Source organism: Tympanuchus pallidicinctus, unplaced genomic scaffold (genome assembly GCF_026119805.1).
Source record: "Tympanuchus pallidicinctus isolate F22 unplaced genomic scaffold, pur_lepc_1.0 scaffold5, whole genome shotgun sequence".
NCBI lineage: Eukaryota > Metazoa > Chordata > Aves > Galliformes > Phasianidae > Tympanuchus > Tympanuchus pallidicinctus.
Genome location: NW_026294769.1, coordinates 34,858,925 through 34,886,271, shown reverse-complemented (window position 1 = coordinate 34,886,271; position 27,347 = coordinate 34,858,925). Strand labels below are relative to the sequence as shown.

The following is a 27,347-nucleotide window of genomic DNA, read 5'->3' as shown; positions in this document are numbered from 1 at the left end:
ACATTCATTTCTCAAACAGGAGCAATCCTAGCAACTTCCTAGTCCAAAAAGCACAAGCTGTCCAAGAGCATAGCAGTTACAAAGATAAAATTTCAGGATTCTGCAAGAATCTGATCCTCTATCATCCATTTACTACTATCTCTAAGAAAAAAGAAAAAAAAAAAACAAAAAACAAAAAACTAAGAATTAATTCTACCATTCTATTTTTGCAATTGAAGAACTTTAGGAAAACCACAGAGCCTTCCTCACAGAGGAAGTGACACTGCTCAGCTCTGGGCAAACACCAGGTGCCCACTTTGGGCTGGGCCTGATGAAGGAAGACCATGCAGGAAGGGCTGCCTCCACCACAGCGATGTTATGGTGCATCCCACTGCTGTGGGTGAAGACAACTTTTAAACAGCTGCTCTCCACACCTGACGGATTACGTCTGGCTTCAGAAACCTTAGGGAGCAATGCTTTTTTAAGAAAAGAACATCCTCTTGATGGGCAAAAAAATTTAGTCATCATTTTTCCAGGCAATGGAGATCGTGATTTTAATTCTTTTATTGTGTCTTTACATGCTGTCCCTGTGGTTGAGTGAAACAGAATTTCTAAAAAGATACGGAAGAGTGTTAGAGACATTCTGTAGAATTCCCATTCCACACAAAATCAACTGTAATATAGTATTTCTTTAACACATGCCTTGGAAGATAGTGGGAAAAGAGGAGAAATTTCTCTACAGCATCAGCAAAGCTCTCAGTTGTGGCTTCTTTTATTATCAGTTCAGCAGTGCTGATGTGGGCCCGGAGCTTTTGCCAAGTCACGTATTTATAACTGTGAGAAATTTCTATAGCATTATGCTAATAAAATTGTGCAGTAGCTTGCATTTATACTCTGCCTACAGGGGAACACTGTGATTCTTCTCTGTTTGAAAATCTGCTGGTGCTTTTTAGTGAGAAAGCTGAGGACTCATCTAAATGCCCACAAAAGGACCGAAGTAGCGGCCAAAGTTCCTCTGTGAGGGTCTCATACTCAGTTTCCAACCAAATAACTTTAAGGAGGCACTGTTTAGACCCTCACTGACAACATCTTTTGACATCTCATCACTCTGTCAGAACTGGGACTTTTGGACTTTGTCACACTGGACACAAACAAATTAAAAAACGCAGTCAGACAGCCAGGAATACAATGTGCAAACAGCGTCCACTGTGATATGTATCACATGTACTGAGGCTGAAAGGAGTTGTTGCATCTATTGGCCTTTTCTAAAATACAAGTCAGTTTTTCATAAAGAGTTTTTCATAGTGGATGTTCTTCATTTATTTATTTTTATGTCACAGAATACTTTCCTGGAAGGAAAAAAAAATCTGTTTCAGTGTGCATAGTTAAACTAATGCACATTTCATCAGATTTGTTTTTCCAGATTAAATATTTTCTACAGAAATAATGTTTCTTAAATATTTACAAACTGATCAAGTAATCTTCTCATTTTTTATAAACTAACTAGACCGGCGCTCTTCAATTTCCCAAAGCAAAGAGGTATTTGTTCACTCAGGAGTTCTTATGCTTCCTTTCTAAATTCTTTCCTACTTTTCTTAATTCTTTCCTACAGATCAACTGAATGCAAAACACTAATAATCATTTAACTAGCGCTGTACTCAGAACAAATGCTATACCTACTATATCCCTTAATCGATATTATTGGATTTATAGTCCAAGAACTGCATTAGACTAATTAGCAAAAGCATCTCATTTGCGTTCAATTCATTTCCTACTGTGATCTTCAAATGATTTTCACATTTGCTATACACCTCCACTGCACAAATACGACCTTTACGATTTACTTTAAATTCCAATAAAACTCATGTTGTCCAACTATAACATATAACTATAACAAGGCAATCAAGAGTGTTGCATTTCCTCCTACGCTACTAACCCTAACCAGGTCAGGACCAAATTCACTTACAACACAAGAGGTCTCCACATTGTATAGTATCAATAAATTTAGCCAGGAAAGGTTTTACACTTTTAAAAAAAGTATCAATAAATGTCTTGAATAAAAGGGGGTCAAATTACATTCTCAGAAGAACACCATTTTGGATGGTGATTCCTACTCCTCTGCAGAACTAATAACTTGTAATTTTCAATCCACTTAGAACTGCTTTTCTTTGTCATGCTGCTGTTTTTGAGCCAAGCATACACTGAAAACATACAGAATCACAGAATTGCAGGGGTGGAATGGAGCTCAATAGATCATCAAGTCCAACCCCTCTGCTAAAGCAGGTACCCTACTGTATGTAGGTCACACAGGTGGGCATCCACACAGGCCTTGAATATCTCCAGAGGAGACCCCATGACCTCTCTGGGCAATCTGTTCCAATGCTACATCATCCTTACGCTAAAAAGTTCTTCATGTTTGTATGGAACTTCCTATGTTCAAGTTTTAGGCTTTATCCTATCACTACGTACTACTTCATCCATTTGCCTCCTACTTCCCTTTAGGTATTTATAAACATGAATCAGATTCCCCGCTTAATCTTCTTTTCCCCAGGCTGAACAGACCTAGGGTACTCAGTCCTTCCTCATACAGATGCTCCTGGCCCTTTATAATATTAGTGGCCCTTTGCTGGACTCCTTCTACGGGATCCCTGTGCTGGACACAGTAGTCTAAACATGGCCTCACCAGGACAGAGAAGAGGAGGAGGATCACCTCCCTTGACTGCTGGCCATACTCTTCTTAATGCACCCCAGGATCCTATTGGCCTTCTTAGCCACAAGGGCACACTGCTGGCTCATCTATTGCCAACAAGAACAGCCAGGCCCTCCTCTGCAGAGGTCCCCTTGAGCAGATCATCCCCTAACCTGTACTGATGCATGCTGTTATTTCTTCCCAAGTGCAAGATTCTAGTCTTGCTCTTGTTGATCCTCAACAGGTTCCTCCCTTCCCAATTCTACAGTCTGTCCGGGTCTTGTTGAATGGCTGCACAGTCTTGTGTGTACACCTAACAGAATTCTAAATATATATCAATATATATATATAGATGACTTTACCAACAAATTTTCAGTCTTAAGAAAACCTATTACCAAGCATGTTTGACAAAACTAATCTCTGTATCACTTGGCTGATACAACATATGCTGTCTTCAATTCCATATTGATCTCACGCAGCCCTGGCCTTTCTAAATACAATGTAGACTCAGTTTTTCAAGATTTACTAAAGAGAAACTACGAGGAAAAGTTCTCAGCTGTAAAAACAATCTAGGTGCAAAAGATTGCTGGATCCTAAATAGTTTAAAATGCTTAATTTTAGCAGCTGCTTTTTTACATCAGCATAAGTGCTAGAATGATTTTTATTACTGCAAACTGTGAATACAGTATGCAGCTTCCACACAGTCAAAACCCAACAATTTTCTACTTCTGCCTTTCTGGTACCATTATTTACATTTTATTATTCCTGTATAGTTGCTGTGTTCCTTTTGAACAAGGAACAATTTTTCCTTTTTCATAATAAGTAATATCTACTTTTGCTATCTGGCTGTATTTACACTGTTTTTCCTTGCTGGATTCTTCCTTTGACTTAAAGAAGTATCCATCAACTTACTGTCTGAGTATTACATGGGAATTATTCAAGAAACACAAATATTTATGTACACTTTATACATTCAGTGGAGACTGAACATAGAAACAGTGCACATGCACAGTCTAATTTATAACTGTAAAAAAAGTAGTAGAGCTACTTAATAATTCATGACTGTTGTTTTTCAGTCAAGCTTCATAACTTCACCAGCAGATTCAAAGCAATCTGGCTTAGGTAATTCTTTTATTCCTATCATAGAGCATGTTGTGATTTTTCATCTCTACTAAAGAGCAATACTTAACAGTATCAGCCCTGCACAGCTACAGCATAGAAGCCAAGCAAGTCATCCAAGATCAAACAGGAAGTCTGTAGTAGGAAAAAAATATATTAAAAAAATCCAAGAACGGAGCCTTTTCATGTCATAGTTGTAAACAGGACACCTCCTCAGCATACATGAAGTCTGCCAAAACAGAAGGCTGCACGCTGTGCCCAGCAGTGGGTCAGTTTCTAAGCAGGTGGGCAAAAGAGAACTGATGAAGGGAAAGTTTATTTCAGAATCCCTGCAACGACTCTTTTCTGTGTAAAGAGATCATTTCACAAGCATTACGTGAGCGTGTCCCTAATAACAATATTCATTTACATCACTTGCAAGACTGAAAAAACATGTTTTCTTTATGAGTAATTGTTAACTTTAGAAAATAAAAAAAAAAACAACTGTTTTCTAAGGCACTGAACAGGTTGCCCAGAGAGGCTGTGGAGGCATTCAAGGCCAGGCTGGATGTGGCTCTGGGCAGCTTGGTCTAGTGCTTGGCGACCCTGCACACAGCAAGAGGCTTGAAACTAGGTGATCATTGTGGTCCTTTTCAAGCCAGCCATTCAAGGATTCCATTATTCTAATGCCTACACTATTTCTGTCATTATTTCAAAGAAAAAAAAATGCACAGGCAAGATTCAAAATTTCCATATGTTTTTATGCAAACATGGTATCGAGGAGAATCTGAAAGAAAAAAAAACAAAACAATTTTGTCTTATAGCCAAGAATAGTAACGAGGGACCCTACTTGCCCACACTAAAGTCAGCGAGGCACACCAGCGTCTGTTCACTGTAAGTCTGAAGCCTTACAGGGCCAATTTCTCAATAGCTACGGGACCTAGAACAAAAAATGTCAAACCAAAAACTTATCTACTCAGTACATACCTAACAGCATATTCATTGCCCTTGACAGAACAAAGACAAATTAACACACTTGGCATTCCTGATTTCTTTATAAGGCCACAAAAGATAAGAGCACACTCAGAAATAGTCCAGTGCATGCAAAACATCACTTCTACTTTTTAGAAACCATACCAGGAAAATCATAGGTAAACAATACTCTTTTCTTCTCCTAAAACATGCCCTCTAATATTGAAATTAAAGCACCTACCACCATTTTCTTCTCCATTATTATTGTTTGCCTCAGCCATTTCAGTGCCATCTAACTCAGATTCACATCCTAAATCCAATGTTCCATCAGTAGGGCATGTTGATTCTTCTTTCTACAGTTAAAATGAAAAAGAAAACTAAAATTAACAAGAAAAAAATCAGATTTGATCCTGCTGCATCTCCAAAAATAGATTACTGCAGTATACTCATATGCTTATATCTCAAAAAAAAAAAAAGAAGAAATGAAATGAAATATGCTTGTGAGTCCAGAGAAAAACATAAAAAGTCTTTCATGAAACAACTTGCAAAGTAAAACCAAAACAGCTACTTTGTGAAGTCAAAACATACTCAGTGTTTAAAAACTGCCATATAAAATGCAAGTTCCTCCACTTCTTATTTTATTTTTTAAATTCTTTTAACAGAAACAGCCTTGTTTGGCTGTTAAAAATCCTAGTGAGTGAGTGTCCAGAATGCTGCAGCAAAACACAAATCCTTTAATGTTTCTTTTTAGCTTTTGCTGGTTTCCTGAATTCAAATAGCTAAAGCAACCTGGAGTTCACGAGCATGGAAGTGATTGTGAATGCTTGGATTTATGCCAAGAATATCTCCAGATTTAAAGCAAAACAACAGCATTTATTTTAGTAAATTAGGAAATGGAAACCTATTAATTCAATCTCAGATACAGAATTTTTAGTTATCAGGAGCAAACAAATCTACATGGGTTTATGTTTTTAAATTCTTACATGCAATTTGTCTGCCAGAAACTACAGAAAAGCCTTCCTTTCACTCCCCCCAGCTTCACATTTTAATTTTCGACATTTAGGCGGCCAAACACATAATCTCACTCTAGTTTCTCTTCTCTGCTTCACATTCTTCCAGTTTGATTGTGAAGCCACTCTAAGTTCGATCATGGATAATAAAAAAATGTCATCCACAGAAATCACCAGATACACACCGAGAAAGACAAATAAAGCAGAAAAGAAACAGCACAAAGGCAAAACTCCATCACTATAACTATATTCCCTGTCAAAACTAATGATGCAAGCAGAAAATTTAACGCTGATTTTTATTAGACTCACAAACAATTTTTCACTATTCAAAAATCAAACATTAATAAATTATTTAACAAGAAAGTCTGTGATCATCTTGCTTTCACTGCTCATAAAACAATGGCTTTTCTGTGAACAACTCTGAAAAATCAGCATTTTAGTTAAGCTGCATGTTTTTTGTACTACATGCCAAAGTCAAGAACATGTATATGCTTTCTAGGATAAAACATTCAGTGTTTACTTTCATTATAAATCCTTTTAAAAGACATCTGAAAGCAGTTAGTAGGACTATCAGGTCATTTCCTCTCCAAAGAATCTAATCTGTTTACTTTTCTATCTATTGAAACATTCATAAAGAGGATTAATAGCACCACGTACTTTCTATTCACAGCATTTAAACTTACTTTGAGAGCGTAGAGTCCTGACTTCCCAGGGATTTTGAAGAATGTTCCATCACCTACGCGAGTGTTAGTATGAAGCATTGCATTCAGGCAAGCTAATGGAGAAGTTCCACTGAAAAATAAAATTGTGCAAAAATAAAATAGTCCAAGATTGAGTGCCTCTTGTAAAACTATTCCCTCAATCTGCTTTTTTTTTTTTTTTTTTTTTTTTTTTAAATCATGCTTGCCTGGCTTTTTTTTTTCCTCCTTCTTCTTTTTCTTTCTTTATTTCTTTCTTTAAAAAAAAAAAAAAAATTCTCTCAATGCTGAAAACATCTACATTACAATAACAGGCCAGTTTCAAACTTAATCATATGCATCTGTCCCCTAGGCTCGAGGCAAAAAGTCTGTGAATTATAATTACGCTTTTCTTCATACAGCAACCAGCTCCACATTTAAAGAGAACCACAGTCCAAATATTTATGTGAAATGACTTCGTAAATAACACCACGAAGCCTCATTTATAAAATGTAACAGACAACGTGGCTGCTGCACATGAATGATCAAAACAGCACCAAGTTCAAGGGCAGCTGCATCCTATAGGATGAAAGGCAACAAAAGAACAATACGGAGCCAAGGAACAACGCATTAAAATTAAAAGTGATATATAGTTAAGCCTTCTCCTGGCTTAATGTGGTCAGCATGCATTACCATACATAAATATAAGCACATTTATACTGTCCTGTGAAGCACTATCTTTCCTAATTAGAATTGTTTTAAAGATTAAGAGACTGACCTACTCAAGGTAGTAATTAAACATGATATCATTGTGGAATGTTCGTTAAGGGACTATTTAAATGGAAACACAATGTGTTAAGAAAAAGAGTACCTGTACACAGATCTCTTTATTAAATATGCATGGATACAGCAGAAAAAGAATGCACATGTTTCTACAACTGTGAAAAGTTGCTATCAGAAATGTTTTATTTCGATTTAATTTTAAAATGAAATGTTAGTACAAGATGTACAGTTGCATTGTCACATCTCTGTCCTCATTTACTGACTGCTGAACACATAGTCTGGGACTGACTCTGAAACTGTGCTTCTTCCCTGGGGTCGTCAGCCTGCACGCGCGCTTATCTTGAGCCACGTAAATATATTCCACTTGGTTAAGTGGAACAATGCCTGCGCATTAAATTTAGCATGCTGCTAAGTATTTCAGGATTAATTATACACTCAGCTATAAGGCAAGATCAGGGCTTCAGAAGTCCGTCAGAAACAACTGTTCTTTATAATGCACTGCTGTAACAAAACATCCTTTTTGAAATTCACAAGACTGGTCTTTTTTAAATATAAAACCTCTTTCTTTCACAGTACACTGATGCTTTGTGTTAACTCATACAGCTCTGTTAGAAGATTCATCCTTCCTGTACATATACAAATTTAATGGAAAGATCATGTGGTAGAATCACAGAATGATGGAATCCTTAGAGTTGGAAGGTACCTTTAAAGGTCTCGTCCAATACTCATGCAACAAACAGGGACATGTGCAGCTAAATCAGGTTGCCCAGCCTCACCAACCTCACCTTGATCCAGCCTCACCTTGAAACTCTCCAGGGATATCAACCAACATCTCTGAACAACCTGTTCCAGTGCCTCACCATTCTCCTTGTAAAAGACCTTTTCCTTAATCCAACCTAAGTCTCCCTTCCTTAGCTTGAAGCCTTTTTCCCTTATAATTGCATTCTGTCCTATATAATTTATTTACTATTGGTCACCCAATATATCACATTACGACATCCAAAATCAAAAGTACAAGTAAAAATGGTGCTTGTTAATAAACACATCAGCTATTCAACATAAATGTATTTTATAAGTATTCTACATATGATTATCCAAAACAAAAATTCTAAAAAATTTTCTGTCATTTCTTTTTCTTTTTTGGGAGGCAAATGAAACTAATTCCACATCTGGTTTTAATATAAAACTGTAACATAATATAAAAGTAAGTATTGCAGAACTATAATGATACTACTAACAGTAGCACAGAAGATACTAAAAGATTCCATTTCAATTGAATTTAACAATCACTTTCAAAAGTTTTGGAATACACAGTATACCTCTCTTTACACATTTTTCATACTGTATCAATGTTTGACAAGCAAAGACATGGGCATTTAATGGAGCAGTTCTAGCTGCATAATTTCTTCCATATGGTAGCATACACAACATGAGGCAGTTTAGACCCTCACAGTCTTGGATCTTTTCAGTTAAACATTATCACAGATTAAGACTTTCCCTGCAAGATAGAAAGAACTTGCTGACTCTGCGATGGAAGACAAACTCAATATATCAACAAGAAACAAAACTCTGCATACATGTATGCAGTGATTTGCTTCACCCTTCTAGACCTATGTAGAAATTCTGGATCCCTCACTTGTTTTTAGATATCATTAAGCAATTAAAATGATACATGATGAATGAACCCAGAATAGAGGATTTGGCAATATCTCATGACCACTACTGTGTTCACAGCAGATATCTTAATCTTCAAAGTCTAGCCAACTGGCAAGCGGACAATAGAAACTACTCTCAGACTTACAAAGAAATCTGCATCAGCTACTGAGCCAAGAGGTACTGTTATGCTTGTTTCATAAAGACATCTGCAATTCTGAAATAGTTTTGCCTGTGACCAAGGGGCTGTATTCACTCTTCTTGAAAAGTGGACTTGCATATATCTGTAAACAAAATAATAATCCGGATGCTAGCAGCTCAAACTGGAATCTCCCTTATCAGCGCTATTCTGATCCACGCTAAGCAGTCATTTGCCTATTCTGTCAGCACAGGCATCCTTAAAATTTCTAGTCATTACCCACAAGGGGTGATGGACATGCTTTCAGTACATGCTATTACAACACAACAGTGGTTAGAAAAGCCAGCAATCAAAGAGCCCATGACACAGGCTGATGTCTGAATCATAGGGTAGTATGTAATACTTATTGCACACTTTCTAAATTCTCCTAAGGCCATACTCACTCTTTTCAGAGCTGCTGGCATATGTTAATAGAGCAGCCAAGGATGGCCAAATAAATGGCTATGAGTATCTCTGAACGCGAAATGCTGCACAACTTCATCAAAATTTTCTAAACACTCCAAATTGGTTCAATTTTGATTTGATAAAATCAAATTGGGTACAAAAACTCTCTACTTCACAACTTGGTATCTGTGAATTTTTTAGCCATAACACATTTTAATCCAATATGCTGGAAGTTTTGTTGCCATAACCTACACGTGAGGAATATATTTAGCATCTACAACCTTCAGATGCTGAACTTCTATATTATTTATGACCTCTTGGGTAAGACTTCTTTAAACCACTGTGGTCACATATATATAGTGTTGCCTCCTGTAATATGTATTTAAAATATACCATTTTCTGCTGGTATATTTATTTTATACAAACATACATACAAACATAAGAGCAGTATATTATATTATTTATACGTGCACAATTTCAGAAACTTTTTGTTGTTTTTTTTTTTTAAGTTACTTACTTTCTGTGAAGGTGATATGGAGTCACAACAACCAGCAACATAGGAAAGAAAAGAAAATACTGATTAGTCATTCAAAATAAAAGTTCTTATTACAATTAGATCATTTAAAGGACATTAGGCAATTCAAGGTTACAGATACGCTCTTCCTCATAATCACAGTAAATTGGAAGCAGTCAAACATTGTTCCAAATAATGTCACAAAACTCCTGTACATTATAAAAGCAAAATAATCAGCCCAACTCCTCAGTCAAAAATATATTGTGATTTTGGACTCCCTCTGCTGGTCATGCAGCTGGTGCTATCTGAAGCCAAACTCCAGCCTCAATGGCCTCCAAACAGAAAGCTCTGCAAAAACATGTGCAGCGAGAACAATTGTCTGTTACCTTTTGCCTCCGATGCCCTCCCCTGAGCAAAAAAATATAAAAAAAAGAGCAATAAGACCACAATTTATTTGTAACTTTTCAAATACATAGCTTTGTCAGAAACCCTGAAAACTTCTGCAGTTATACTTTTAATAGTAATGGCCTTTGCTAGACTGCTTGCAAAGAGAAAAATGATGATTTTGGAAAATGAGATGTTTTAAATACGGAAAACAAGATGCCTAAAGCCAGTCTGTTCCACCAATACAGGGTAGCAGGCAGTGGAAGCACCCTGAGACTGAGCACACAGGGCATCCAGCCCCAAAGCAGGCAGCACTTCAAGCCCTTCAGCTCCTTCCTAGAGCTTCCTGGGGTTCCCGCTGTGATCTTAAATGGGACTACAAGTGCTGGAAGAGCACTTCACTGCCATGAATATGATTATCAATTTCTGTCAGCAATCATCTGTTCATCTTATACAGATCCATAAATAGACAGCAAGCCGAAAACAAAGTAGAAGCAAAAGGGCCCGTAACTGATTTCTAGATCTGCTAGGAAGTCACACAGCTAAAATAGGCTTATCACACTTGTAAATTGTATCAAGGGATTGCAAGTACCCTGGAAGAAAGACCTAAGGTTACAAGATGCCTCAGTGGACACTGAGGTTAAAATTGGCAACATGAAAGTCAGTCAAAATAAGTGCTATACAGAGTATGAAATCAAATACTGAAAATACATATATTCATGGCAAGTCAAAGGGAAAAACACAACCACAATGAAATGAATCAAAAAGTAATGATGGCCCCTCAACTGTATTAACAGAATGGGTCAACTGGATTGCCATCTGAGTCATACAAAGCAAATATTTGTTTACGTTAAGTGCTAGTGGATTCTTGTCAAATGCTGGGCCTCCTTAATGAGAAATGTAGACAAAAAGTAGAAAGTCTAGAGAAGAACAACCGTGGTAACACATAGGAGAATACAACCTATGGGGAAAGGTTGCAGAAAACATATTTGTGTGATTCAGTGGAATAAAAGTAAGCATAACTGTAATTCTTCAGAAAATTTAGAACGCTTTTGCAAGTCAAGAGAGATTAATATACTTCACAGACACTGGAGAAAGAAAAAGGAAGTTCACAGGTTGTTTGAAAGTGCGAAAGTAACTGTTACTGTTTTAATCAACACCAGAACAAGACAAGGAAGTTTGTAAAATAACTTTCATCAGAGGATTAAATAAACACCTGTCCTGGTTGATTCACATACTGGAACCTGTCCCAGTCTTAATGCTGATATCAAATGACCTCTTGAGAATGAGTCCAGCACAGCCTCCTAGGATTCTTATCTCTTTATTAAACAGAAATGTTAAGCCTGAGATTAACTGCATACACTTTTTCAGGCGGGCAGCTGCTGCCCTGCCTACAGCCATGCCTGATGAGCAGCACTGCTGCAGCCCTGGCACTGGGGCTGAGCCCAGGAATAAAAATTACCAGAGGTCTAATGCATAGGAGACTGAAAAAACCTTGAGACATTGTTCTGTATCTAAGTGGCAGGATTTGTTTAATCTGGGATGGAAGTGTTTACTTCACAGTACCTGGTATGATGCTATATTTTGGTTCTAGGAGAAAAACATCAATGTTTATAGTTGCTGCTATTGGCATTGGTCAACACTCGGCAGAACGTGAGCCAACAGCGTGCCCAGATAGCCAAGAAGGCCAAAGGCACGCTGACTTGTATCAGAAATAGAGTTGCCAGCAAGAGCAAGGAAGTGATGATCTCTTTGTACTCTGCACTGGTAAAGCCAATACCTTTAGTACTGTGTTCAGTTTTGGGCCTCTCACCAAAGAAAGACATTGAGGCCCTGGAGTGTGTTCAGAGGCTTACAGGCTGTGGGAGCTGGGCTCATTCAGCCTGGAGAACAGCCTGGCTGTGGGGTGACATCATTGCAGCCTTCAGTACCTAAAGGGAGCCTATAAACTGGATGGCAGTCAACTCTTTGAAAGGGTAGATAACTGCAGGACAAGGTGAAATGGTTTTAAGTTGAAGGAAGGAAGATTTAGATTGGATATCAAGAGGAAGTTCTTTACAGAGAGAGTGGTGAGGTGCTGGAACAGGCTGTCCAGAGAGGCGGTGGATGCTCAGTCCCTGGAGGTGTTCAAGGCCAGGGTGGATGGGGCCCAGAGCAGCCTGGTCTAATATTAGATATGGAGGATGGCAGCGCTGTCTGCGGCAAGCGAGGATGGAGCTTGATGATCTCTGATGTCCCTTCTAACCCAAGCCATTCTATGATTCTATGATAATTTAGGGAATGGCAACAAAGCTGTGAGGGGTCTGGAGCACAAGTCTTGTGAGGAGCATCTGAGGGAACTGGGACTATTCAGCCTGGAGGAGGCTCAGGGGAGACCTTATCGCTCTCTACAACTGCCAGAAGGGTGAGGTGGGGGTTTGAATCTTGGAGTTCTTTTCCAATCTTGGCAATCCTATGATTCCATGACTCTATTCTATGCTAAGCAGTATGCATGGAACCAAGACCATTCACAGTAAAGGGCCCAAGGAACTAGGAGGGAAAATAATTTGGACAGCTGACTTAGGCTGGCCAGAGGGATGTTCCATACCATATGGCATCAAGTGGAAGGAGTTTTGAAGAGTGGAAATTGATCTCACCCTTCCACTGCTCAAGGGGCTAGCTATTATCAGTCAGATGGTGGTGAGCAATTACTTGTGCGTTCACATACATTCATATATTTGTAATAATTAGTTTCTTTTTCTTTTTCTCTTTCTTAGTAAATAGTTTTCTCAACCCTTAAGTTTTACTTTCTTTTTCTTTTCTCTCTGCCAACTCACAGGGAAGGGAGGCAGTGAGTGAATGACTGTGTGGTGCTGAGCCACCCTGCTAAGTTAAACCACAACACTGCCAAAGGATCATCAGAAAGCTTCCCATCAATCATCAGCAAGCTTTTCAGAAGCAAAAGCTTCAAGTTAGTCTAAACAAATCAAATTATATGATGCTGAAGTCTTGCCCTCATTCCACATTTTCCCTGGATATTTTGTGGATCTCTGCATAAGAAGTAAGTAAATTCATTTTCTCATCCCTTGTTAAATAAAATCTGTGCGTTTCAGGTAAAATTTCTTTTGAACTTAATAGACAGCAAAATCATGAACTAAACATGTTAATCCAAAATAAACCAATTTAAATTATCGAACAGAAAACTTGATTTGAACAATCAATTTGAAGCTTGCTTTAGTATTTTTTTCATTTGTTTTCCTGCTGGGAGGTTAATTCTTTCATTGCTTGAAATGATTAAAATACCACAATCAGCAAATAGATAGACCTTTAATGTAGTATTACTTCATGCTAATCAGAAGACTATATATACATTCAGCAATTATCTAACTTAACTTACAATAATTAACCTAATAATTGTATTTTTGATGTTAAAATAGCAATGACATCTTACTAAAAGCTGAAAAGCTTTTAGTGTTAAGCTATTTTTGGAAAGGAACTGGAATTTGCTAGAACATTAGCTTTTAAATATTGAATTAAAACACACTAAATATATTGGATATAAAAAAAGAAGGGAGACTTTCCAAAATATTATGCAGCCAGCTAAATTTATTAAACAATAAAAACATGATGTTTTACTATGTAAGTAGTAGGGTAGGGAAACATCTACCAGTTTTCTGTGAAGAGCAGTGAAACTATTGGGCTGATAGATCTCAGCATTTCATACAAAGTTTTACTCATAAACTGAAACAAGAAAAAAACATTTTTCTTTTTTAAGTTCCAATTGGCTTCTGAATTTTAAAAGGACTCCTAGTTTGCATTACAGAAAATAGTCAATAACTACAGTAGGTGTGACTATCAAATCTAGTTATGTTCTTAAGTCTTTTATAGGAACTGAAGTGCATACAAGTAGAATACTATTTATACTGTTTCAATAAAATACATTCAAGTGTTTATATTAATGTAAGTTCTCCCAATTTATGAACCTAATCACATTCAACAGGAATCTCCTTCAGCAAGATGTTGCACGTAGGTGCTGGGGCAATCCTGGGTATGTCTATAGATTGGGAGAACTCACTGAGAGCAGTGCTGTAGAGAAGGATTTGGGGATCCTGGTAGATGAAAAGCTGGACATGAGCCAGCAGTGTATTCTTGCAGCCCAGAAGACCAACTGTATCCAGTGTATCCCAGGCTGCATCAAAAGAGGGGTGGCCAGCAGATTAAGCGAGGTGATTGTCCCCTTCTGCTCTGCCCTTGTGAGGCCCCATCTGTAGTACTGTGTCCATGCCAAGGGTCCCTAACGAAAGAACGACATGGAGTTCTTGGAAGAGGTCCAAAGGAGGACCACAAGATGATCAGAGGGCTGGAGTAATTCTCTTATGAAGAAAAGCTAAATGAGCTGGGCTTGTTCAACATGCAGAAGAGAAGGCTTCAGGGAGACCTCACTGTGGCTTTCCAGTACCTATGGGGACTTGCATACAAAAACGAAAGCCAAGCCAAATGCAAGGATGTTCTCTGCATTCTTAGCAGAACAATCAAAAAAGCTGCCCAAAATCTCAATAATAAGTTCACCCACTGACCATACAATCCAGTAAGACACAGCTTTCCTTGGTAAAGCAGAGCTACCACATGTGACTAGCCAACTGTCTCCTAGCTGTTTCTCAGTAGCTAACAGTTTGGTTCACTTTTGCAAATACTGGCCTAGACTTTACTTATTAATCACCTTTTTGCTGTACTGTAGCACTGTAGCCCTTTTTTTCTTGTAGTAAGGACTACTGAAAACACATTGGATCTGCCCTCTACTCTACAACAGCCTTTGACAGACATTTCAGTCTAGTTCAGTGTTTCCACCCTTATTTTTTGAGAACTGTGGTCTGAGGCCAGGACATCCACTCTATAATTCTGACATAGGAAGTCCTATATTCCACAATACTGTTCATCTTTCTAATATCTAGAGGAAAATGTACTGTAGATCCTTGCTCAGACTGGAAAAACTTCTCATAGTGGCAAACGTGAAGACAACAGCCACATTAATGTTTCAGGAAAAATAAATAAATAAATAAATTCCTTATGTAGTAAAACCAAATTTTTGTTAGAAATCATTGAAAACAATAAAAAGGTCCAGGACCTGAAGAAAATCTCTGTGGTCTTCATATCAAATAGGCCTCTTTTTGGTTTAATAAACTGGCTTCTCCTACAAGAAAACCTTATCCAAAAATTACAGAACTTGTATAAAATTTGAACTGTTCCTGAATACAACTTTACACAACATGTGAAAATAAAGAGTTACTGCCATATTTGTTCCTGAAAAGATTTTTTTCTATACAAAAAAAGCAAGGAAATCTTAATACCTATCAAGACATACATTTCCTCTAGGTTTACAATTTATTTTAAAACACAAAGAAAAGGAAAAATGAAAATCACACAAAACTACATTAACAATGTCACATTACAATCTACAGACAGCAATACAAGCATGCTTCCCTGAAATTCAGATATCACTAGTGAATATTTTTGCAGATCACTCTTCTCCACTGTCAGTCATTCCTCTGAGTCTGTCTCTCCAAATATCTTTAATGATCTAAAAAGTATGCTTATAACACCATGTCACCTCTTTAAATGATTTTCACTAATGGTAACAAGCATTCCTCAACCACAAAGAAAACAAGACATTTTAAAGAGAATGTTTACACTTTCTCTGTGTTTTGTAACACCTGGGAAAACCTCAGGTTTCTCTTCTCCAAGAAGAAAAATCTCAAAAAAAGGATATACATAAAGGCATTCCTGTACTTTGAATCCTTCCCATTTTGTTAGATGTAGAACAAACAACACAAGAATAAAGCAACGCTAGCCAAAGCGAGGGGAAGCATTTAAATGTGTTTTTCAAAGACGCAGGCAAAGATTAGAAGAGTGCCTTTTGAATCCTTCCAAAAGAAAAACATTTCAAAAAGAAAGTTATACCAAAAGAACAAGAAATCCACATGTATCAGAGGTGGTCACAACAGCTACAGTGTCCTCTGGACGGAGAACACCTTCCTCATTCAACACATCTTGAAAGAAACTTTGATATCTTTGTGTAATGAATTCATACCTTGGTCAAATAATACAATTCTCTCTTGACAGCCACTTCCTTTGCAAGAATATATATTTTTTTTCTTTTCTTTCTTAATAAAATATTTCCTTTTAATAGTTTTAACTGATCTCATTAAAAAAACACTAGTCCACTTTTCATATTCTACTCTAATACCAAAGATCAGCACGAAGAACAAAATTATAAAAAGAAAAAATGAATTCCTCTCACATGAAAGGAACTCTAGAGTAGAGGTTAAAACACAGCTTTCTTAAAGAAACCAGGGTTTTGATATACACGACGTCTTATTTTAGTATCAGATTTCACAAGCCCTTGTGGATTTTAAATACATATGTTTAGAAAAATGAAGTAATGACTGTTCTACAATCAGAAATGGTCTGAGCCCAAGAAAAACATTGCCATAAAATGTGCAATGCATAGAAGGAAAAAAAAAAAAAAGAAAAAAGAAAAAACAGCCTTCCAAATATTCTTGGCTTCAAGTTGGTTGAAGCTTACTCTTAAAATACAGTTAATGTGGAAAGTAAAGTGACTATGCTGAACACGACATAGTAATCACAAATGCCTTTTGTTCTCTAAAATTTAATCATACTACACAAGGGACCTCTGTGAATTTATCCCAAGTTCTGTTATTTGATTTGGCTTTTTAATTGGCCAGCCTCCACAACAACTTTCTCTGTACTGTTTTAGCAATATTTTGAGTGTGTTATCAACATATTACTGGTTAGTCAAATGCAAAATACACACAGCTGTTTATTAGAACATTGAGCTGCACCAAGGTTCACACACTCACATCATCATAGCTAATGTACAGTGGAAGGAACTTCCAGAAGTCATCCAGTCCAACTTTCTGCTCAAAACACAGCCACTTGGATGGGGATCTGTCCAGCTCAGTCTTGTGCAATCTCCAAAAATGAAATCCTCACAACCTCTTTGGACAACCTCCTCCTATGCTTAACTGCTCTCACTAGGAAAATATTTTTCTTAGTATCAAATTAGAATTTTCCATGTTCTAGCTTGTCTGTTGCCCCTCATGCTACCACTGCACAACCTCCAAGAAAAGCCTGTTTTCTCTACACCCTCCCATAAGTTAGCTGTGGACTGCCATGAGATCTCCACAAGTCTTCCTTTTCATTGTGCGAACAAGCCCTGCTCTCAGCCTCTCCTCATACATTACTTCTCTGGTCTCCATCCATCTTGGCGGACCTTTACTGGACTTGCTTCAGCATGACAATGTCTTTTCTTTACTGGGAGACCCTAAGCTGGACATAGCACTCAAGATGTGGTCTCACAAGCTCCAAGCAGAGGGGAAGGATCAGTCTATCTGACCTGCTAGTTATACATGCTCCTGCTACCACAGCCCAAAGTGGGTTTGGCCTTCTTTGCTGCAAGGGCACACTGCTCACTAACATTCAGACTGTTAACTAACAGACTCCCAGGGAAGTTTCTGCAAAGCTGCTTTCTAGCCAGTTAGCTCCCAACATGCACTGAATTGTGTCAAACAGAACTGAAAACACTACTCTGTATAATGCCTGACAAGCTCTGAGCAAAGTGGGATCATATCTCTATTTTTTCTTGTATTGCCCCCAGGATGCAACAGGATATGATTTACCTTTTTTGCTGCAGAAGCTTTCTCATGTTCAGTTTGTTATCCACCACCATGGTCCCTTTCTGTAAGGTTGTTCTCCAGCATATAGATTCTAGCCTATACTGGGCTCTTTGATTATGTTGTCCCAGGGCTTGAGAACCTGCTCTATGAGAGAAGACTGAAGAAGTTGAGTTTTTTTCAGCCAGGAAAAAAGGTGAGGAGAGGACTTCACCACAATCTTCCGTACTTGGAGGGTGGCTACAAAGTGGTTGAAGGCTCTGTCTTCACAAGGAGCCACCAGAGAGGACAATGGGGAAAAGGTACAAGCTGCACCAGAATGAAGGTTTCATCTTGGTATCAGGAAGAATCTTTTATAGGGAGAATGATCAATCACTGGAATAGCCTCATGGGGATATAGCAGAATCCTCATCACTGGCAGTTTTCAAGATGTGACTGAATAGCAAGGTAGATTGCCTCACCTGGGCTCTCTTTTCCACAGAAGGTTGGACTTGATGTTCTTCTGAGATCCCTTCTAATCTGTGCCGTTCTAGGATTCTGTGCTGCTGCATAAGCTACTGTGCTCCAGATGAAGGAATTTGTTCTTGCCTTCACTGAGGTTGCTAAGGTTCCTGTTAGTACACTTCTCTACTGTCTCAGCCCTTCTGAACAGCAGACCAGCCTGCTGTTACATCAACCCAGCTGATCCAAACATGCTGAAGACACTCTGTCCCACCATCCAGATCTTTCATAGAAACCTGCAGCAATAATAGCTGCAGTATCAACACCTGAATAAGTGGCCACCAAGTGGCTTTTGCACCTTTGATAAAAACAACTTGGGCCATACAGACCAGGCAAATTTCCATCCAAGTTATTGTTGTTCTACATCCACCCGAGTCTGCCTCAAAAATTTAGTGAGTTCAATATGGCAGGCTTTGTCAAAAGTCTTGCTGAGTTAATGGGAGCAACATCTGCTAATCTCTTCTTATGCACTGAACTAGACATCTGATCATAGAAGGCTACAGAAGGAATTACTCTTGCTCATTAGCAGTCTTCTGCCATACATATTCAACTTCCTGAAGATTGGAATGAGCCATTCTTGTTCACCAAGGAGGACAGAACAGCTTCCGTAGGCCTTTTTTTTTTTTTTTTTTACCCCAGGCTGGTTGATGAGTGCCTCTTGTCTCTGAAAGGATAGTGTCTCCAATAGCCGTAATGCTCCTCATCTTCATATACACATTTGGAGAGGCTTCAGCTGGCTCTGATGTCTCCCCTGACAATCCTGCGCACCTCTTTCCAGGATATTTTGCCTGTCCTTCTCTGCAAGCTGAGAATCTTCCTTCTGTTGCCAGCAGTCATAAATTTCCCGTTTCCCAGTCTCTGCAGTTTTTATTCACAGGTTACTTGATTATAATCTCTATCTGCTATTCCTCCATATTATGAGGCTCGGGATCTTGCTTTTGCAAAGATCCTATTATCTCTTGTTTGATCTGTATCATGCTGCACAGATTCCTTGGAGCTTTTTTCCTTGGCAACTCACTACCTTGAACAGAGTGCGCATCCTATGGGCAAGGCCAGAGCCCTCTGCAACATCAATCTTAGGGACAGGCTTTATGCACTCCCTGAAGCAACCTAAGATCCAGAGTTCACTTCAGGTCAAGGCCTCTGATGTATGAGGAATAGCTGCTGCTGACCATACACTGTGACACATCAGTACCATCATTCCCGTATCATTCTGAGCTGACTTTCTGTGCCCCATTGTATCCCTCTTGTACTAACTTCTCTGACAACTACCAGTGTGTTTCAGCTTCTACTGTTTCTTGGGCTCTAGGAGCTGCACTCTTGTCTAATAATTCTACTGTTGCTCCTTAAACACTAATCAAACAGTTGTTTGACACTGCTTGATCAAGTCAGCTGAAGTCAAAATGCACAGGTAGTTCATAATAAGAATTAACAAGGAGGTAGCGAAGAGAAGCTTGTGCATAAGAGCTGACAAACACCTCCAGAGGCTGGCTGTAAAATGCAGCAGTGAGCCACCAGAAGATCTGGAAGCAGCAGCTCCCAGATGTTTACTGAAGCTTCATAAAGAGGAAGCCTGGAAGCTGCCACACCTGCTAGGTCTCATACTGGTTGCCACTGCTGCAGTCTTAAAATAGTGACAAATTGTATTGCAAAAGAACAGCAGGACTTCTGAGCTGCTGCACCACCCACAGAGCAAGCCCATACAGCATCTGGAAGAGGCTTCATTAACTCTGCTGCACAATGAAAAAGGGAAGGAGGCAGAAAAATGTTGCCAGAAAATCACTGTGGGCCATATTTAGTTCAGAAGTCTGAGCAAGACACCTATTCCACATGGTGCAACCAGAAAGCGATCCTGATGCAGCCACAACTTCCATTCATGCTCCTCCACTGACCCACGAGGAGAATCTCCAGCTTTCCCTCGCGGCCACAGCAGGGGCCTGTGCTACCACAGCTGTGCCAGGAACATGCATTACCCTGAAGTTATGCCAGCAACAGTTGTACCTCTATGGAACAGTTACTATTTTCAGTGGAAATCCCCCTTTCTCTCAGTTTCCACTGGGGTTACCAGGTGAGCTTGAAGGAGCTCCATACTCTCCTCAGCTCTTCCACTTGAGCCTAAGGTTGTGTCCTACTCTCACATGATTGCACTGCAGTTTTCCATTTGACACTATTAAAAGCAATTGCAACTACATTTATAAAATTACGCCTACAGACATCTCTATCCACCTTCCCCCCAGTAAAAATGAACAAATAAAAAAGAACAGACTGTTAACTGCTATTAGAGTTGAATCTTAAGAAGACAAATGTATTTCAGATAGAAGGGTTGAACTACAGCAATATGTAACCATTCAAATGAAAAAATCCACCAGTGCTGCTGAGCAAAGTTCACTATTGCAAAGTTTAAAAATACTGTTTACATTTTATTAGAATTATGGAATTTTTTTCAGTTCAGAAATCTTTAAATATTGAATAAGTTACGTAACGTTGAGCCACTAGACTGTAATATGAGATTACTTTATTAAATATATATATGTTTCTCCTTGAAAGGAAAGCTTTAAAACAAATTGCTATGCAGAACTTAAAATAATTTATTTTTCTTTCTTTACTTTCACTAGCTTAGCTACCCTAATTAAATTGTTTTATTAACTTTGGCCAGTCTTAAAAATCGACATGTGCCAACATGTTAGCCTGTTGGAGCTTGCTATGTTGTGGCATTTCAGCCACACCATTCATCTGCCTGAGTAATCATTTTCTGAATCAGTAAGAACATTTTTATTTACTACAGTTTCTATGGATTATTTTTTTTTTAACTAAAAAGAATACATGGATACAGATACCACCAAAACTGAATTATATTTAAACGTCAGCATTTTACTGTTTTCAGTTAGTAGGAAGTGATATTCAGGGTCTTGCTGACCACATACCACTACTGTATATAAACTCACCCAGTCAGTTAAAAATTTTGACTTTGCTGGTAGCAGTATGAAGGCACAGATTCCTGGAACACAAGGGAATTGCATACATTCATTTTTGTTTTTTTTTTTCTCTTTCATTTTCCCTCCTTTTTTTTTTTTTTCCTCTTCTATTTCTTTCTTCTTGTTTCCTTTTTGATTCTTATCCCATTCTTTCTGTATCTCTCCGCTTTATTATTTCACCCTTCTCAATCTTCTCTTCCCTTTTTCTCTGTTCTTTCTTCTCCCTTCTGTCTCTTCCTCTTCTTTCTTGTTCTCTCCTTTTGTTCCTTCTTCCTCCTTACTTTATGTTTTAATTGGTCCGCTTTCTTTTCCTTTTCTGAATGCTTTCTCTTCTCTTTCGGTTCACTTCTCTATCCTTTTTCTTTTTTCTTCCTTTTTCATCTCTTTTTTTTTCCTCCTTTCTCTTCTCCCTTGCTTTCTCTCTCTTTCCACTTGTGATGGACTAGCCTTATCCAGCAGACAACTGCCCACCCAGCCACTCACTCACTCTCTCGACAGGAAGCAGAAGAGAGGATGAAAAACTCGGGTAAAGACAGGGAGATTGCTTACCAGTTACCAGCAGACGCAAAACAGATTTGACTTCAACTTAACTTATTGCACATTAAAATAGATTTGGGTAGCGAAAAACAAAGACTTAAAATAAAATGGAGGGAAAAAGCCAACAAAGAACAGCGAGGCCACCCCTGCAGATATCCACTACCAAAACCTTGCAATGGACATCTTTCCCTCTTTTCTTATTTTTGTTTCCTTTTCATTTTTCTTTTTCTCTCCCTTTCTTCACCTTTCTCTTCTTTCATCTCCTCTCTTCAGCCTTTCCCTCTCCTTCCTTTATCTCCCCTTACTTTTCTCTTTCCTCCTCTTCTCTCCTGCCTTTCTCTCTCTCTCATTCTATAGTATCATAAACCTTCAAAATAGTTATACCTTTTATAGCAGAAACATACAATAATAAATCTTTTTGTGAAATAAAAACAACTAAAACACTAATTTTCATTTTATTTTTGTTTACGTCTATTCAAGATGAAGAAAGGGTAGCACTTCTTACAACCAAAAATTCAGGGAAACCCCCACAGGTTTTTTGATTTTTTTTTTCCAATTTACTTTTACTTTTCTATTTACTTTCAGGTGGGCATGACTTTTTAGAGAATAGAATTCAGAATTTTGGAAGTAAATGTCAAAGCAGGGGGTAGTTATGCAGACATAGACTTACTTTAAGAATAAAAAATGTTCTCAATCTGAGAAAAAACAGAAGTTAGAATGAATATGAACAATCTATTTCTACATCTTTAGTTCGTATTCTACTAACCAAAGAAAAGATTAAAAGTGATTTTCTGAAGTGATTTTCTACTGTAAAACATAAAAGAACAAATTAAAATAAACATTAATTCCCTTTCAAAAGTTGTATCAATGTTTTTGTATGTATTACTGTATTAAGCATGTATGCTTTAATCAACCCCAAGAGAGGTGGAAAAAACTGATGTAAAGAATGAGGAGAAAGGGAATACACATCAACAAATAAAGATGACTTCCAACAGAAAGTTACTGTTTTCTAGAATTACTCATTGCTTCAAAGATAATACCTATAAGCAAAAAGATATTACCTTACATTACATCAAAATAAAAGCATCTGCTATAATTCTGCAGCCTAATAACTGCCAAGTATTTCTTTAAAATTTTTTTGTTAAGAATTTATGTCTGCTTGCAAATCCTGAAATAAATACAGAACTGGCAATCGCGATACATCCCGTATCTTTAAAAAATATAGCAATGTAAGATTTACTGTATTGGTTCAAATTAAAGTATTTGGGTGGATGTAAAACATTTAAGTTATGCTTGTGTGCATGGGGGAGTTCCATTTGGCAAAAGAGCAGAGCAAAATGTTTTTTTCTTTCCCTCAAAGCACTGAGCAGATACTTTTATTTTTGTGTTATAACTTAATCCAGCTGTCACTGCAATTCATCCTATGGTGGAAGATATTCTTTTTTTTTGACTCAGAACAGTTCATTAAGTCTGGAAATGACAGAATTAAACTCCTATTAATCATGTAACTAAAAAAATCAATCTCATTTCAAAATGTCACAGAAAAAAAAAGTTTTCAGGTTCTAACAATAGTAAACATCAAATAGTTCCTAAAGGTATAACATTGAAAACTAAAACAAATACATTAACGTTTTAGACTGGCCTTACTTGATAGGCACAGCATTCTACCTGAAAGGAGCTCAATTCTGCTGAAGTCATTGACAATTTTCCTTTGAATATGGGGTTGAGATATATGTACAAAGAAAGAGTCAAAGAAATGTAATATAATGTAGCATCACATGAAAAATTCAGTCTTTATCAGAAATCAGTAAGTTTTCTATCAGTCATCCTGGTCATTATATGAAAATATTTTTAATGAAGAATTAAACAATATATTAAATTGACAGTATCAACCATCTCATCAACTCAAACTCCTACCTTTTTAATCTTTGTCCTTATACAAATGGCTTTTTTCTAAGTGCTTCTGCAGTAATCCATTTAATTTGTACACCAGTAGGTACAAGCTCTAAGAATTGATTGGTAATGCTCAGTTACATTCACTGTGATGTCAAAAGTGCAAAAAAAAAAAAAAAAAATCTTCCAGCTACAGCCTGTCACCAGTTTTATTTCCTCCACACAGAATGTGGGTGTCCAAACTTGCCTGGGCCACACTGAGTGAAGATGAATTGTCTTGGGTCACATACAAAACATACAGTTTATGTAAGTAACAACATTCCTTTTTTTTTTTTTTTTTTTTTTTTTTTTTTTTTTGTATTTTTTACTGAAGAAAAAAAAGAAGAAAAAAAAAGAGTAACAAAAACACAGAACTATTGAGTGGAATATTTGCCCTTGTTTTTGTGAAACTAATGCATTGATTGGTCCCCAGTTTGATGGAAGTAGTTGCAATTCTTAGTGAGCTCTCAAGGTGCCCCATCAGGTTTTGATCTAATTTTATTCTTCCTATGCTTCATCCTTAAAAGCAGCTGTTCGCAAAGGTACGTACTGCAAAAAAACAATGACATGAATAGGGCACGACTGTGGAGAGGGATTTTTCTCTCTGCTAAGACATGGTTTATAAAAGTCTAGTAAGGAGGTAATTTTTTTTTTTTTCTACTTGAATGTCTGATTGCAACTGTATACAATCCTTTTGAAAATCCCCAGGTAATGCATTTATGTTGACTGAAAGTGGAGTTGCAAATATACAAAAAAAAAATGTTTTCTTTCAGCAACCTTGGGTATTTTTCACTGTTCACAGGATTGTGTTTAGCAAATGTATCAAAATACATTTTCATACTTTCTATGCCACAGCTGTTAAAAAACTACTTTAACACATTGACTTTGGAGACTGTAACTGTTGTGGTCTTTTTTTTTTTGGCGCTGAGGTGCAAAATAAAATGAAAACAAAATAAATTGGGCCAAAAGACCTCTGTACTCTTCTTTTATTTTAGATATGGAGAACTAACAGCAAAACAATTCTTTGTAATGCTTTGAACTTTTTCCCACACAGTTTTTGCTACTAGAAAAGCTGTGCAGAGGATATATATGAATATAGTTCTGTGAGTTACAATTCTACATGCATGCACATAAACTGCGTGTATGTATCTGCGTGTAGAAACACGTGTCTGTAAGTACATTTACACACAGAAGCACACACTTTCGTACTTCCAGTATTTTTCATTCATTTATATTTTTACTTGATATATACATTTTGCTTGATAGTACTTTGTTAACACTGTAAATATTTGCCAGTCATACAATTACTGGATTTAGCACACAGCCACCATAAAACAGACTGTCTCGCTGACAAATTATATGAATTACAAACAGAATATGGGAATTTTCCACACTCCTGAAAGAAAATCATATCTTGCTTAAAACATATTTTTCTTTCAGATAATGCTAGGGTAAATAAGCCGAAAGAAGTTTAAGCACTTTTCATAATAATTCTGTTTTGAAATGAAGACTGTGCATGTCATTTAATTTCATAGTAATTAAGAAGACTAGCTGTGAAACTCAAAATAAAATTAAATGGAATTGCTATCAACCAACCTTAGACTGGAAAAAAAATTCGTGTCTGTAACAGATTTGCTGAACAAATATACCTGATGGTGGCTACAGTCCTTGGACAGTGGAATTCAGAGGCTTTTTTTAGCCCTCACTCTATAAAAAGATAAAATTTTAAATGAATTGTGCACGACTAAGAGAACTAGTACATTTTTCAGCTCCAGCTTCAGCTATATGAAGAAAATAAGAGAAAAAATATTTCCATATATTTCCCCTTCAGTTAATAAATGTTTTAATTACACATAGACTGAAAAACATGCCTATGTCTTTACAGAAATATACAGAAGACATTCATGGAAAGCTTATCCAGAAAATAAATTATTACTAGAAAATAATGCCTTCATAAAAAGCTTGATGATGTTTTCTTCCTCCACATTCAAGTGAAATGCATTTAATTCAGTCTGCCAGAAATGGCTATGCTTCTGCTCTGTGAAAAATACACTTATAATGAAAATAAATATTTGTCAATTTACTGAATTCTTAGCAGAAAATCTGTAATGAATGGACTGTGTTGTAGTTTAGTTTAGGTTTGGGTTGTTTTTTTGTTTTGTTTTGTTTCTGTGGAATACTAGAAGTAGCATAAAAAACAGATTATACCATTCTGTGGGACATTTTGTGTATGTCCCTTAAGACACAGTGCTTAGAAATAAGGACAATAGAAGTCAGCTGTGGAATAAATGAAATTCAAAGCAGTATTTAAACCTATTGTTTATTACTAAGTCTTCAATGCAAAAGTGGAAAACAGAAACCAAATCAAATGTCAAATATATCATAGAATCACTCAGGTTGGAAAAGACCTTAAAGATCATCGAGACCACAACAAACAAATTTCAGTTGGTAACTAATAGGTTGAAACCCAGAATAATTAATTCTGCACCTGCAAGAAAAATCAGCTTCTTAGGTTACTCTAATTTTTCTTGCAGGTTCAAGCCTTCAACAGCTTAAACTCTTTTTGTAAAGAATATGTTACCACAGAGCTCATTCAAAAGATGACTCCTTTGAGCTAGTTTTCATAGCATTCTGTGGTTCAAACTTTGATACATATATGGCTACTACTGCCAGGCTTATGTGTTGAATCTCTTTTGCCCAGAAGTTCCTAAAGGAAAAACAGAAGATTACTCTTGCCTTTTCTAAGCACAAGAGAGCCAAACAGTCTCGATAACTAGCAAACAGTTCTTGCACTGTGCTTCTAACTAACATGGACTGATATTCAGCTTTCTTGAAGGTCTTGTTTCAGACTTTTACTTAAAAACGCTAGTTTATCTCCAATATGACAGATCTTCATTTCAGAACAATGACAAAAAAAATAACACGTTCTGTCAAATCTCACTTTCACAAATAACTTTTAGAAAGTTTTGGCTTGGACAATAGGAGATGCATATTTCCAGTAGACTGGAAAGCTCTTCTATGCCCTTGGTCCTCTTAAGTTGAAAGATGCTGGCAAAGCAGGCTGGTAAAGGTACTGAAACCAAAGAAGTTACACTGCTATCTATCCATCTTCAATATAGTTAAGCTTCAGTTTATACAGCCACAGGCAAAGGTTGGACAAAGGGACTGATAAAACACTGTAGAATGTGGAAGGCCTCACCTCCTCAACATTAAAAAGAAAAGAAATCATGCTTAATAAGGCACTATGCTAAGGAAAGCATACAATTCATAAAGGAAAAACACCAGATAGCTTGCACTGCAGGGAGGATGGATTAATCATCTAGTGGAACTTTTCTAGTTTCTCTAAGTATCTGGTTATTTTCAGCTTGTCTGTGCCTCTTGGATATCCTT

The 27,347-nt window shown here is 37.3% G+C and overlaps 1 protein-coding gene across 1 annotated transcript in view; it reads right to left on the bottom strand.

Annotated features, from left to right (window-relative positions):
• ASXL3 (ASXL transcriptional regulator 3) overlaps positions 1 to 27,347 on the bottom strand; it is a 127,424-nt gene that overhangs the window by 62,247 nt on the left and 37,830 nt on the right. Inside the window, exons 4-5 of the mRNA XM_052703875.1 lie at positions 6,432 to 6,540; positions 4,980 to 5,091 (exon numbers count right to left, since the gene is read on the bottom strand). Coding sequence (XP_052559835.1) covers positions 4,980 to 5,091; positions 6,432 to 6,540 — 221 coding nt within the window. The remainder of the gene's footprint in view (positions 1 to 4,979; positions 5,092 to 6,431; positions 6,541 to 27,347) is intronic.